At 35.4% G+C, this 15,000-nt stretch overlaps 1 protein-coding gene across 1 annotated transcript in view; it reads left to right on the forward strand.

Annotated features, from left to right (window-relative positions):
* The window catches only part of LOC137646898 (monocarboxylate transporter 12-B-like), a 15,594-nt gene extending 9,299 nt beyond the window's left edge, over nucleotides 1-6,295 (forward strand). Inside the window, exons 3-6 of the mRNA XM_068379970.1 lie at nucleotides 1-9; nucleotides 436-1,095; nucleotides 1,536-1,727; nucleotides 4,377-6,295. The exon at nucleotides 1-9 is cut by the window's left edge and continues 262 nt beyond it. Coding sequence (XP_068236071.1) covers nucleotides 1-9; nucleotides 436-1,095; nucleotides 1,536-1,727; nucleotides 4,377-4,552 — 1,037 coding nt within the window. The 3' untranslated portion in view covers nucleotides 4,553-6,295. The remainder of the gene's footprint in view (nucleotides 10-435; nucleotides 1,096-1,535; nucleotides 1,728-4,376) is intronic.
* The last annotated feature ends 8,705 nt before the right edge of the window (nucleotides 6,296-15,000 follow it).

A 15,000-nucleotide genomic window follows, 5' to 3' on the forward strand; every position in this document is an offset into this window, starting at 1 on the left:
TATTAGCAGGTAAGAACGGAATAAAGATAAAAAATACCTATATACAGAAATTCAACATTTTGTAAAAGATGAATAATGAAAATATATCCGAGGATATACTTTTTTTTCAGACTGGATAACCCTTGTGTAATAGGATAAGTTTAAGTTGCAACATTATGTCCTAAATATCTTTGATTGGCTACGATGATATAATACTCCCTCCATCCATACTGGATAACCATTGTGTAAAAGTAAAAGTTTAACTTTTATCACTATGTCCTAAATATCTTTGTTTGGCAATGAGGACATAATACTTTTTCCATACACTTTCTCTTTAATTCAGGAACATTAAGTGCACTGAAACATTCAATCATCTTGAAATTAGTTTCTGTTTACATGCCAAAGATGAATCTGAAATAGTGCAACTTTCAGTCATAATCCACTTCATATCCTCAGGTATAGGCTGTGGAATCATATCGAACATCAGCTACATGATTGTGCCCCACTACTTCAACAAAAGGAGAGGTTTAGCCACTGGCATCATAATGGCGTGGGATTGTGGAGGCCAGCTGATTGGACCACCTCTCATAGGGATCCTGCAGGATGAGTATACCTACAAAGGAGCCACCCTAATCATTGGAGGAGTCATACTAAACTCCTGTATTGGAGCTGCTGTCTTCCACCCAGTCGAGTGGCATAAAAAACCGAAAATTATCTGTGGCCCAGTGACAGACGACTCTACAGGTCTCCTTAATACCCCGAGGGATACATCGCCCCAGAAGACAGCTCCTCCCCCTGAGAGCTTCAGAATGACCCTACTACGACTTCTGAAGTCCACAATAAATGACCTTGGTATACTGAAGTCCTTCAGAGCCATTATCATCGCCATTAGCGTCACCGTCATATTCAACTGCTACTTGAATTTCTTGGCCTTTGTGCCCTTTGCCATGCAGGAGGCTGGCTACACTCTGGGGGAAGCTGCCCAGTGTGTTTCAGTGTCTGCCATTTGCAACATGGTGACCAGAGTCATTGTCGCAACGTTGTCAGACAGCAAGAGATTCAATTTTCAGTTTAGTATGATGATTGGCACGATGACCATTTCTGCAACTATGGTTTGTGAGTATTCAAATGACCTCTGGTACTTTTCTTGTAGTCTCCTTATTTCCTTTCCTCACTGGGCTATTTTCCCGGTTGGAGCCCTCGGGCTAATAGCATTCTGCTTCCAACTAGGGTTGTAGCTTAGCAAGTAATAATAATAACAATAATAATAATAATAATAATAATAATAATAATAATAATAATAATAATAATAATAATAAATCTATTGACAATTGAATCTTGAAATCTAATCTCATTGGAACGAAATAAGTCAATGTCTTTTTATTTATCATCATACGATTAAATATGTTTACTTCGAAATTGAATCTTGAAATCTAATCTCACTGGAACGAAATAAGCCGATGCATTTTTATTCATTACCATAAGATTAATTATTTTCCATGAACCAATAATCTACATGAATACTAAAGAACAAAATTAATTTTCCTCTTCTACAGGTTTCACGCTTACAGATGATATCACCCTAATAAAGCTGATAATGGGAATATGGGGCTGCGGAGTTGGAACCTTCATGAGCATATTTAATCTCGCTATGGTTCACTACATGGGGTTGGACAACTTCACATCCATGTTAGGAGCATCCATGTTCTGCATCGCTTTCGGATATCTTTCAATCGGTCCTTTTGCAGGTAATATTGTTCTTCTTAATACGTAAAGATTTATAGAGTAATGTGCATGATCGAGTTCACTTACATGATATATATATATATATATATATATATATATATATATATATATATATATATATATATATATATATTTATATATATATATAATATATACATATATATAATATATATATATAATATATATATATATATATATATATATATATATACTATATATATATATATATATATATATATATCAAATATAGATATATTATATATACAATATATATATGTATATATACATATATATATATATATAAATATATATATATATATATATATATTTATATATATTACATATATATACACTATATAATACATATATATACATATATATAGTTTATACAATATAACATATATATATATATATATATATATATATATATATATATATATATAATGTATATATATTAAATATTATATATACACAATTTATATATTATATATATACAATATAATATATAACACATAACATAATTGCTCATTGCTTCTTATATAATTTATTTATTTCCTTATTTCCTTTCCTCACTGAGCTATTTTCCCTGTTGGTGCCCTTGGGCTTATAGCATCTTGCTTTTCCAACTAGGGTTATAGCTTAACTTCTTCTTCTTCCCAGCTTTATCCCTATTCGGGGTCGCCGTTTCTAATGAGTCTCTTCCATCTCCCTCTGTCCTGTGTCATTTCCTCCCATACCCCCTTCTCCCTCATATCATCTCTAATGCAATCTCTCCACCTGGTCTTAGGTCTTCCTCTCCTTCGTGTTCCATCCACCTCCACGTCCATCACTTCTCTTGCCATGTGTTGCCCTTCTCTTCTCATCAGGTGGCCATACCATCTTAACCTTGCCTATTGCACTTTCTTTGATGCCTCAGTGACTTTTACTGTACCCCTAATATGTTCATTTCTAACCCTGTCCTTTTTGGTTACTCCACTCATCCACCTAAGCATCCTCATCTCGGTTACGTTCAACTTTCTACCCTCTGTTTTCTTTAGGGGTGCTGCTTCCAATCCATATGTCATTGCTGGTCTGACCACTGCCTTGTGCACTCTGCCCTTCAATCTTATAGGGACTTTCCTATCACATATGATACCAGACACCTTCCTCCAGTTGTTCCAACCACACTGAATCCGGTTGTTAATTTCCTCTTCCATGTTCCCCCCATTTTCGATCACTGAACCAAGGTACTTGAATTTATGAACCCTTTTGATGTTTCCTCCGCCTAATTTGATTGTTGTTTGCTGGTCGCCATCCATCTCGGTTGTCATATACTCTGTCTTCTTCCTGCTTATTCTTAAACCTCTACTCTCCAAGGCATATCTCCATCTTTCTAGTTTCCCCTCCAGTTCTTCCCTGTTCTCGGCTACCAAGACTATATCATCTGCATAGAGCAGACACCATGGTGGCTCCTCCCTGACATCCTCTGTTAACACATCCAAGACGATGTTAAACAGGAGTGGGCTTAGAGCAGATCCCTGATGTAGCCCGACTCCCACTTGGAAATTTTCTGTTCTTCCAACTGTAGATCTGACGCTGGTCTTTACATTTCTATACATCTCCCTGATCATTCTGACATACTTCTCCATCACTCCTCTCTCCCTGAGACATCTCCATATTTCCTGTCGTGGTACTCTGTCATATGCCTTCTCTAGGTCTATAAAGGCCATATGCAAGACCTTTTGCTTCTCTCTGTACTTTTCCATAATTTGTCTCAAAGCGAAAATACCATCCACAGTACTAAGCCCCTTCATGAATCCTAGTTGCTGTCTACCGATGGAAACTTGCTGCCGTAATCTTTCATCCATAATTCTTTCAAATACCTTCAGTGTATGTGACATGAGTTTTATTCCTCGATAATTTTCACAACACTGTATGTCCCCTTTCTCTTTGAATATTGGGATTAATATACTTTCCCTCCATTTTTCGGGTATTGTCTCACTTTCCATAATCTTTTTCATTAACTGCCACAATATGTCAATTCCTTCCTCATCAAGAGCCTTCCAGGCTTCTGCAGGTATGCCATCTGGTCCCACAGCTTTACCATTTTTCATCTTTCCCAGTGCCCCTCTAACCTCAGCTTTTGTTATTTCTGTGACTGGTCCACAATTTGTGTGTCCGTCTCCTCTTAGAAATCTTTCATTTTCTTCATTCAGTAAGGCCTCAAAATATTCTTCCCATCTCTTTATTATGTCTCTCTCATTTCTCAGTATATTTCCATCCTTATCCTTAATCTGTCTTATGTGTGTTATATCCTTGGTATTCTTATTTCTCATGTGTGCTAGTTTAAAGATCTTTCCTTGCCCTTCCTTGGTATCTAGCTCTTTGTAAAGCTGATCATATGCTCTATCCTTAGCAATTGCTACAATTTTCTTTGCTAATTTATTTGCTTCCTTATAGGCCATCCAGTCCTCTTCCATTTGGGTCCCCTCCCACCTTTTCTTTGCTTCTCTCTTTTGCTTTGTTGCAGGGTTATAGCTTAACTAGTAGTAATAATAATAATAATAATAATAATAATAATAATAATAATAATAATAAAAAAAGGAAAACTCCTTCACAAAATATTTGATACTACTGATGGCAGCACTTATGACCATTACGATGATCCACAGGATACGTCAAGGACACGACTCAAAGCTACGCCGCCTGCATCTGGGTTCTCTCAGGGATCATCTCCATCGCTTTCATTTTGTGGATTTTCATGCCGGCTGCAGTGGTCTACGATCTCCGACAAGAACAGAAGAAGAACGAAGAAAAACGGAAGGAAGATGAGGATAAGATATGTTAAACTTCGAAGCGATATAGAGGAAATCTTACGTATTTTTTCCTAGCTGTCACAAACCCAAGCCATTTCTCTGGGAGCTCTGTGATAAATAACGGCCTAAATATAGCTTTGTGACGTAAAGGCCATTGTATACTTAGGGATTTACGTGTCATAGAAATTTATCCATATGTTCCTATACAAGACATTTTTATGGATATGAAAGTCATTTAGAAATATCAAATTCATATTTTGATTACGCGAAGTACAATATTGAGTATTTTTGTAAAGAGGAAAAAAATTATTAGCTGTAAAATATTTTTCTGCAAAATATAAAGATAAGATTCTGATGAATGAGAACAAATGTGCCATCCAGATTTTACTTGATCTAAGTGCTGCTTTTGACGCGGTTGTGCATGAACTAATAATTGAACATTTAAGGTGCAATTGATGATGATTTTGAATATCTAAACGATATCTTGACTGATTGAAACTGTTGTGAACAAATTGGCAATTCTTATTCATCATCTGAATCATTAAAGCTGAGTGGTACCCCAGGGAGGTTTACTAAGACCAATCCTATTAGGTATCTATGTATCAAATGTGTTACAGAGACAAGGAGTGAAGTTAAAGATACTTGCAGATAATACACAAACTTGACCTCCATAAATGAAATTGATGATACAGCTGAAAATTTAAGCCACGTTTTCACTGGTGTTAGGGAATAGATAACTAGTGAATAACAAACTAAATAGTAATAAAACCGAGTTTATAGTGACAGGAAGGGAAAGCAATTTAAGAAACCTTTGTTACATCCAAATTGATATCAAAGACAATTTGGACCCGATATCTAGTAGAGTTCATGACCAACGTGTATCACTGGACTGTAACTTGTCAATCGGTACTAAAATATTAAGAATATCATCTCAGAAACATTGATTTTGTAAAAAAAATATCTGGATTAATATCTGTTAGGATTGATTACTGTAACTATCTATTACAACCTATCTAGAGTGCAACGTAAGTTACAAAACAGGAGTAAGGTGTCCCACTCAGAGAAAGTATTACCCCTGTACTGATTGAACTACACTGGCTGCTTATGAAAGCTAGAGTAAGTTTCAAGATACGTGCAATGATTCATTAAGTCATCAGAACTGAAGTTTCAAAATGTCTAAAAGAATTACTATACATCGTACTGCCAACAACTCATGCCGACATAAAAGTGAAGGTTGGTTCAAAGTTATTGAAGATCCAAGTGCAGCTCTTCTGTGGGTTCGAGATCTTTCAAATTATGCAGTCCCAAGATTGTATAACCAGCTCCCACTTAAGGTACGTTTTGCATGCAGCGATAGTACGATGATCGCCAAGTGAGCACTATTATTATTATCATTATTATCATTATTACCTGCTAAGCTGCAACCTTAGTTGGAAAAGCAAGATGCTATAACCCCCGGGGGCCCAACAGGGAAAATAGCCCAGTGAGGAAAGTAAACAAGGAAATAGGAAATATTTTCTAAGAACTGTAACATTTAATTAAATATTTCCTAAATAAACTATGAAAACTTTAACAAAACAAGAGGAAGAGAAATTAGATAGAATAGTGTGCCCGAGTGTACTATCAAGCAAGAGAACTCTAACCCAAGACAGTGGAAGACCATGGTACAGAGGCTATGGCACTATCCAAGACTAGAGAACAATGTTTTGATTTTACATTTATTCCTATGGGGCTATTTTGCAACGAGCGATTATCGCTGGAGTCGCGACCGATCATCGCTGGCTCCAAATAGTGGCTCGTTGCAAAACAGCCCCATAGGAATAAATGTAACTAGTGCTCAGCGATGATCGCTAATTGACGATCGCAACAATAGCTACATGCAAAACGTACCTTTAGCATCCCAAGGACTGAAGGTATAAAGGTTTCCAAGAAGTTGAAGACTATTTCTATTCCTAAAAAAGTTATGATACCGTGGATTTGACAATTACCGCCGATGACGCTGTATGGTACTCATAATACTTAAGAATGTATAATACATACAAATCACGTAGCTTATCCGTGTGATGTAGGACCTGATGTATGACCAGGACAATCCAAGTAAATTAACAATAATTGGCAACAGATTCTTAGGGCTCATACAATTCTTGCATTACCATATTAAAGAATGAAACATCACAAAAAAAAAAAGAAAAAAAAAAGATGAAATTATTATGTTATATTATTATTACTAGAAAGCTACAACCCTAGTTGGAAAAGCCAGATGCTATAAGCCCAGGGGCCCCAACAGGGTAAAATAGCCAAGTGAGGAAAGGAAATAAGGAAATGAATAAAAGATATAAGAAGTGATGAACAATTAAAATAAAATATTTGAAAAAAAAAACATTAAAAAGATCTTTTCATATATAAACTATAAAAAGACTTATGTCAGCCTGTTCAAAACAAAAACATTTGCTGCAAGTTTGGACTTTTGAAGTTCCACTGATTCAACGACCCGATTAGGAAGATCATTCCACAATTGATACAACATTACCCATAACAGAAAAGGATACAATCTTAGGGTACGAATATAATCGCGTGTGTAAATTTTAGCCAATTTACATACTTTATCATTTGAGAGAGAGAGAGAGAGAGAGAGAGAGAGAGAGAGAGAGAGAGAGAGAGAGAGAGAGAGAGAGAGAGAGAGAGAGATTTTAAGACAATTTTAAATTTTTTAGCTAAAGAGGGAAGGAAAGAGAGAGACCTTTTACGACTATCATAAAATTCTTAGCTAAATTGACACAAAAATTAATATATATATATATATATATATATATATATATATATATATATATATATATATGTATATATATATGTATATATATATATATATATATTGTAGATTTGAGAACAAAGCCCTCAGAAGAATATTGAGAGTTGAATGGCAGGACAGGACTGGGAATGAAACTACAAGAGATTACTCGAGTACCATATGTGGATGAGATAATGGTGAAGGGTAAATGGAGATGGTTGGGCATGCTCTTCGCACTCCCCGAGAGAGAGATTAGTTAACCAAACTTTTATCTGGGCTCCACAAGGCACTAAAAGAGTTGGAAGACCCAGGCCTACATGGCTGAGGGCTACGAAGCGTGAAGTAGATGATGAATGGAGAAGTATTGATTTAAAAGCTCAAGATAGAGACGAATGGCGAAATCTAACCGAGGCCCTTTGCGTCAATAGGCGTAGGAGGCGATGATGATAATTGACTATTGACTTGGCAAACATAAAACTAGGTTTGGGAGACTTGGAAGTGAAAAAAAAATAATAATAATAAATTTAGCAAATGCATAAAAGCTACTAAGACTTTGTTTTCAGGCAGCCCATCTCAATTCTATGATTTGAAGTAATAAATTATATCTATTACCAAATACATACATTATATTTACATCATACGAAAGAATTTTTGTGTACTACATTACACCCACGATTAATAGAATACTGTATTACACCAAATATATAGAGCTGAGTAATATATTCGATATATTGCCACAATTTAGCATTGTATTCTGTTTCACCTGGTCTTTTTTTTTTTTTATCTAAAAAGGCACTCTTGAGAGTGATGACCTCCGCTACGGCAGCTTATTTCTCGAAAATAGCTTGCCTTTCCCAGAATCGAGACAGTAGGCGTATTTGAAGTCTGTGTGATATCCATGAGCAAACTTGGGATTAAGGTTACGGTAAATTCACTCGACTTTTACCTTGACCTTGACTTTTGACTTGGGACTTTCAAAATTGAATCACTTCCACGTCTCAACATGATCAATCCCTGAAAGTTTTACTATTCTATGAATAAAATTGTGGCCAGGAAGTTGTTCACAAACCGACAAACAGGGGAGAAATCATAACCTCCTCCCAACTTCGTCGGCGGAGGTAAAACTATAAATAAATTTTTTTAATCAAAAGTTTCAAGACATTAAGAAAGGCACGTTTTTTGTTGGTTCAATTGTGCATTGTCGAGTGTCTTCCCTATTGTAAAATAATTAATTTTTTTTTTCGGTGCCAAAGTTACGTAACACCATGTTTTCATGTTCCCCATAACTCTTGCGAGTTAAACTACATTCTTCTCAAGACAATAAGAATCTCGATTATACCGACTCCACTATCATAATAATTTGAAATGTCTGAACTATAATCATGCTGTCTAAGCTACATTTATGCCAATGATTTGCTCTTCCAAACTGACGGCAGAATTACGAACAGTTTGCTCTGTCATTGGACCATCCTATTCATATGAAGTGAAAGCAATGGTCGAGGAATTTATGTATCTATCCTAATTGAAATTCTCAATCATGTTCCAATTTCTGTCAGTTATAAAGAGCCTATTTCAAATACATCTACTCAGATACTATCTTGATTTGTGTTTAACAAGGTCCCTAGCCCAAATAAAAAAAGTAACACTTAACGTAATATTCATGCGAATTTAAAAAGTGGAATTCTTGACAGAGCATGTTTGTTCTTGTAGTGAAAAATGTAATATTCCTTCCACCTTCCAAAATAATATATATATGTGAATGTGTGCATATATATATATATATATATATATATATATATATATATATATATATATATATAATATATATATATATATGTATATATATATAAATATAAATTTACATATATATATATATATATATATATATATATATATATATATATATATATGACAAAATACAATCATTTATTAATGCCGTACTATTTTTACCTATTCGTGCAAACAACGATTACTAAAGGCCATAACTATTTATATAACATAATTAGTTCAACTTTTTCTCGGATCTTTTTAACCGATAAGTACGACAATTTTCCTAGACGCTCTGACATATCTAGAGAATAAAACATGACAACTCATACCCTGACAATTCTTTTTCATCCTCTGGCATGTTGTTGAGAATATAATCGAGTGTGCGTGAGCGAGAGAAGTGATTCAGAAGAAAAAGTATTATGAACATTTTTACAGAGCTGTACGCTTGTTGCTACAGGCAAGTATAATGACCTAACATGTTCATTGCATATTTTAAATTGTTTTCCAGTAACTGACTGGCAATTAAGGTCATCTGTCTCCAGTGCATTGGTTGTTATATAGACTTATAATTTCTTTAGACGGTCATAACTTTTAAAAGTCTCATTTAGTTATACTTAGGTAGTAGGTTGGCCAGGGCACCAGCCACCCGCGGAAATACTACCGATAGAGTTATGGGGTCCTTTGACTGGCCAGACAGTAGTACATTGGTTCCTTCTCTCTGGTTACGGTTCACTTTCCCTTTACCTACACACACACACACACACACACACACACACACCGAATAGTCAGGCGTATTCTTTACATATTCTCCTCTGTCCTAATAAACCTGACAACACTGAGATTACCAAACAATTGTTCTTCACACAAGGGGTTAACTACTGCACTGTAATTGTTCAGTGGCTACTTTCCTCTTAGTAAGGGCAGAAAAGACTCTTTAGCTATGGTAAGCAGCTCTTCTAGGAGAAGGACACTCCAAAATCAAACCATTGTTCGCTAGTCTTGAGTAGTGCCATTACTGTAAACTTACGTCAGAGTAACTTTGATCATCAACATAGAAACGGGCCAAACCGTATAACAAGTGCGCGTATGATAATTATGAATACATATCGTTTTCTGTTCATCTCGTGAGCTCCACTGAAAGGAATTAGCGAGTAAATTGGTGCCCACAATGAGCATGACTAAGTGTGTTGTTCTCAGTACCCTGTATTAACATCTTCCCTATTAAACAAAAAGCAAGTGTCTCATTTATATATATATATATATATATATATATATATATATTTATTTACTTATAGTTACGCTTAGGGGGAGATATGGAATATGACTACTCCCTCTCTCCCCTTCAGCATGACAAATATATATATATATATATATATATATATATATATATATATATATATATATATATATATATATATATAAAATTTATTTACTTACAGTCACGCTTAGGGGGCGATATGTAGTATGACTACTTCCTCTCTCCCCTTGAGCATGACAAGTATATATATATATATATATATATATATATATATATATATATATATATATATATTTATTTACTTATAGTCACGCTTAGGGGGAGATATGGAGTATGACTACTCCCTCTCTCCCCTTGAGCACAAGAAATATATATATATATATATATATATATATATATATATATATATATATATATATATATATATATATATATATATATATATCTTGTAAAGCTCGGGGGGGGGGGAGAAGAGTAGCCATACTCTGGTAAGAAAGGTTGCCCCAAGAGGTACACTTGTAAACCTCACACTCCCACCAATTGCCAAGCCAGCGGGTTGCAATTAGGAAAGGGAGAGGGGTGGAAAGGGTTGAATCTGTGAGTGCGTGTGTCTGTATATCTATCTAAATATTCTAGAAGTCATGACCTCGGGTACTTGAAAGAATATACAGAATGATTAGAGGAAATACTTTATCTCTGCTTTTGACAAATACTCAGAATGCCTGAATGACACACAATACTTTCTCACTGTTCTATCCGTATATTACTATATACACAAAGGCTTCTTCAATTTGCAGAAACCTTAAAAGGCAATATGATATGAGACTCCATTATAAGTTTTTTTATCATTCACCGTTCTCTAGACAAATTTTCTAGATTGATTAAGGCTTTATACATTAGATCGGTATTATATTATACTCCTCCTCATCATCATCATTATTATTATTATTATTATTATTATTACCTAAGCTACAACCCTAGTTGGAAAAGCAGGATACTACACGCCAAGGGGCTCCAATAAGAAAAAATAGCCCAGTGAGAAAAGGAAATGTGGAAATAAACAAACTATATGAAAATAATAAACATTTAAAGTACAATATTTTAAGAACAATGACAACATTAAAACAAATCTTTTAAATATAAACTAAAAAATACTTATGTCAGCCTGTTCTACGTTAAAACATTTGCTGCAAGTTTGAACTTTGGAAGTTCAATAGATTCAACTACTAGATTAGGAAGATCATTCCTTACTTGGTCACAGCTGAAATAAAACTTCTAGAATACTGTGTAGTATAGAGCCTCATGATGGAGAAGGCCTGACTATTAGAATTAACTGCATACCTAGTAAAACGAACAGGATGGTACTGTCCAGGAAGATCTGAATGTAAAGAATCGTCAGAATTATGAAAAAAATCTTATGCAACGTGCGTAACGAACTAGTTGAACGACAGTGACAGAGATTTATATCTAGACCAGGAATAAGAAAATTAATAGACCGTAAGTTCCTGTCCAACAGATTAAGATAGGAATCAGCATCTGAAGACCAGACAGGAGAACAATACTCGAAACAAGGTAGAATGAAAGAATTGAAACACTTCTTCAGAATAGATTGACCACCGAAAATCTTAAGCTCAATAAGCCCATTTATTGTGCAATTGAAGAAGAGACAGATCGAATGGTTCTCGAATGTAAATTTGCTGTCGAGAATCACAACTAAAATTTTAAAAGAGTTATACAGAGTTAAAGAAACATTATCAATGCTGAGGTCTGGATGTTGAGGAGCAACTGTCTTCGACCAAGTGAGTTTTGTTAGGATTTAACTTCATATCACATAATTTGCACCATGTACTAATTTTAGCTAGATCTCTATTAAGAGATTCAGCAACCCGGGATCTACATTCAGCAGATGGAATTGATGAAAAGAGAGTATCATCATCTGCTTAAGCAACGAGCTTGTTTTCTAGGCCAAACCACATGTCATATGTATAAAGTAAGAAAAGTAATGAACCAAGAACACTACTCTGAGAAACACCAGATATCACATTCCGATACTCATTATGATGTCCATCAACAACAACTCTTTGCGATCTATTACTTAAAAATTCAATAATGATGGTAAGAAACGTCCCACCCACTCCCAACTGTTTGAGTTTGAAAACAATTGCCTCATGATTAACACGGTCAAAGGCAGCACTAAAATCAAGGCCATTCATACGAACTTCCTGACCACGATCAAGGGATTTCTGTACAGCACTGGGGATTGAAAAAGGGAATTGCATGCTCCAAGGCCTTTACGAAAACCAAATTGCAAACTAGGGAATAGATGATTATCTCCAGCAAACCCATTAAGACGTTTTGCCAAAAGACGTTCAAAAACTTCAAATAATATGGGAGTTATGGAAAGTGGGCGGTAATCAGTTGGAATTCAGCTACTACAAACACATTTATATAATGGAGTAACATTACCAATTCTCCAACAATTGGTAAAAGCTCCTCCTCTTGCTAACTTTCGCAAAACAGCAGATAACATTTGAGCTAAGAAATCTGCAGTCCTTAAAATAAATAAAGGAAAAATATCATGTGGGTCTACACGTCCATGAGCATCGAGGTCCATCAAGAGAGCTTTAATTTTACGAGATCGAAAAGCTAAACTATTTAGTTTAGCCTCAGGAAAACATGAATTTTGTAAGAATACATTCAAGAAGAATTATTTAGACGTTCCAAAAGTTAGTCCTAAATTAAGAAATCAACAAAATTATCTTGTCATAAAATAAAAAGATGTAATATCATTTCATTATAAATACTGCCAAATGGTTTAACAAAATACAACTAGTGAACCAAATTAATTCTCGTCAAATTTCACAAATACGACAACCACGTTTGCCGTTTTCTAATAAGAGTTTAAATGTTCCTGAAATAAGTGTATATAGAGCTGAAGTAAACTTGAATGGAAATACCATTCATCCTTCATAATCAAATAGCCGACAGTGAAAATTAAATAAACGAGTGCTCTTATCAAGGAGTAAAGGCTTTCTCTTAACGGAGGCTAAATTATCGTCATATACTCCGTTCCTATTAACAGTTCCCGGCACAGTAAAGGCTTTCAAAGGCCACTCATGAATGACAGAGGCAAGAGCAGTGGTATTGCCCTATCAAGCAGGACAATGCCCTACAGATTGACCATATATACATATGATCAGCGCCCAAGCCCCATCTCCACCCAAGCTAGGACCAAGGAGGGATAGGCAATGGCTGCTGATGACTCAGCAGATAGACCTATAGGCTCTCCGAAACACCCCATCCTTAGCTCACAGGGAGGATGAGATTGCAGCGAACCCCAGTCTGGCGATCACCAGTGAGGGACGTTTCCGTATCGGCTCCAAATGAAATATGTCAAACAGTCCACATGTCAAGCCCCTCAGAAGAGTTTACACAGTGTAACTAAATGTCTACGTTTTAATTTACTTCGCCACACCAAACAACACTACCGAACATCTATAATTTTCTTTGATACTCATTTAGAGGCTACTCATGAAAGTCAGAGGCAAGGGACAGTGACAATGCCCTAGATACTGATCATATATTCATATGATCAGCACCCAAGCCCCCTCTCCACCCAAGCTAGGACCAGCGAGGGTCATGCAATGTCTGCTGATGACTCAGCAGGTAGTCTAATAGGCTTCTCCAAACACCCCATCCTTAACTCACAAGGATGATGAGGTTGCAGACACTACAAGAAGCTATCGAGCTTGAGCGTGACTCGAATCCCAGTCCAACAGTTCGCCAGGCAGGGATGTTCCCAATAGGCCACAATATAATCTTATGCTGATGTGTAAGCAATTTCTAAAGATTTTTTATCCATTTTCTCAATGAATAATTTTCTTTCTCAAGGAGGTTTCCAAAAAGTAATTCGATAAATGTCCAAAATCTTTTGAAATCCTTCAGTAATTCCACGCACCTTACGTCCAATAATAATTCTTTCATTACCAATTTCTTTAATTACAACTCAGCCCAGCAAAAATCTAGCTTTTTTTGGGTCGTAAAACGTTAATCAAAAACATGAAGACCTCAAGACGCTAAGAGCTATTATGAGAGTCGCAGTTGACAACATTGAGAAATAGGGACAGGTAATAATTCATCAGATCTGTGGCATGATTCCTGGACAAATTCCAGCACTCGGTTAGTCACGGGCTGAGCCTCAAGGCGTGAGGTTGTCCTGAAGTTTACGTCTCCAGATGTAACGAATCAACTGATAATCAGCTTCTGATAGTGTGATCAAGTGTTTTTACGGGATGATTCAACAAAATATTTTTTTTTTAATTTCATATTTCCCCTTTAGTGAGAAGTATATGGAATGTGTCCTTTAACCTGATTTATAGCTAATTTCAACATGTTTGCTATACGTCTGCCAGATCTATAACTGTAAATCACACAAATTATAATTATCATAACCTCATCGCTTATCAATTACTAAATTACCATTCTAATTACCAAATAAGTATTTCAACCACTTAAAAGACATCCTATTTTTTTCAAGTGCTATCACAGAATTGTGAAAAATGGATTAATTAATATTACAGAAATACAATAACTCATGAATACAAAAATGGGGCCCATGAGATACATTTTATAATGCATCCACTGTAACAATGCTCCTCTCATTG

The sequence above is a fragment of the Palaemon carinicauda genome, chromosome 9 (assembly GCF_036898095.1).
Source record: "Palaemon carinicauda isolate YSFRI2023 chromosome 9, ASM3689809v2, whole genome shotgun sequence".
Taxonomy (NCBI): Eukaryota; Metazoa; Arthropoda; class Malacostraca; order Decapoda; family Palaemonidae; genus Palaemon; species Palaemon carinicauda.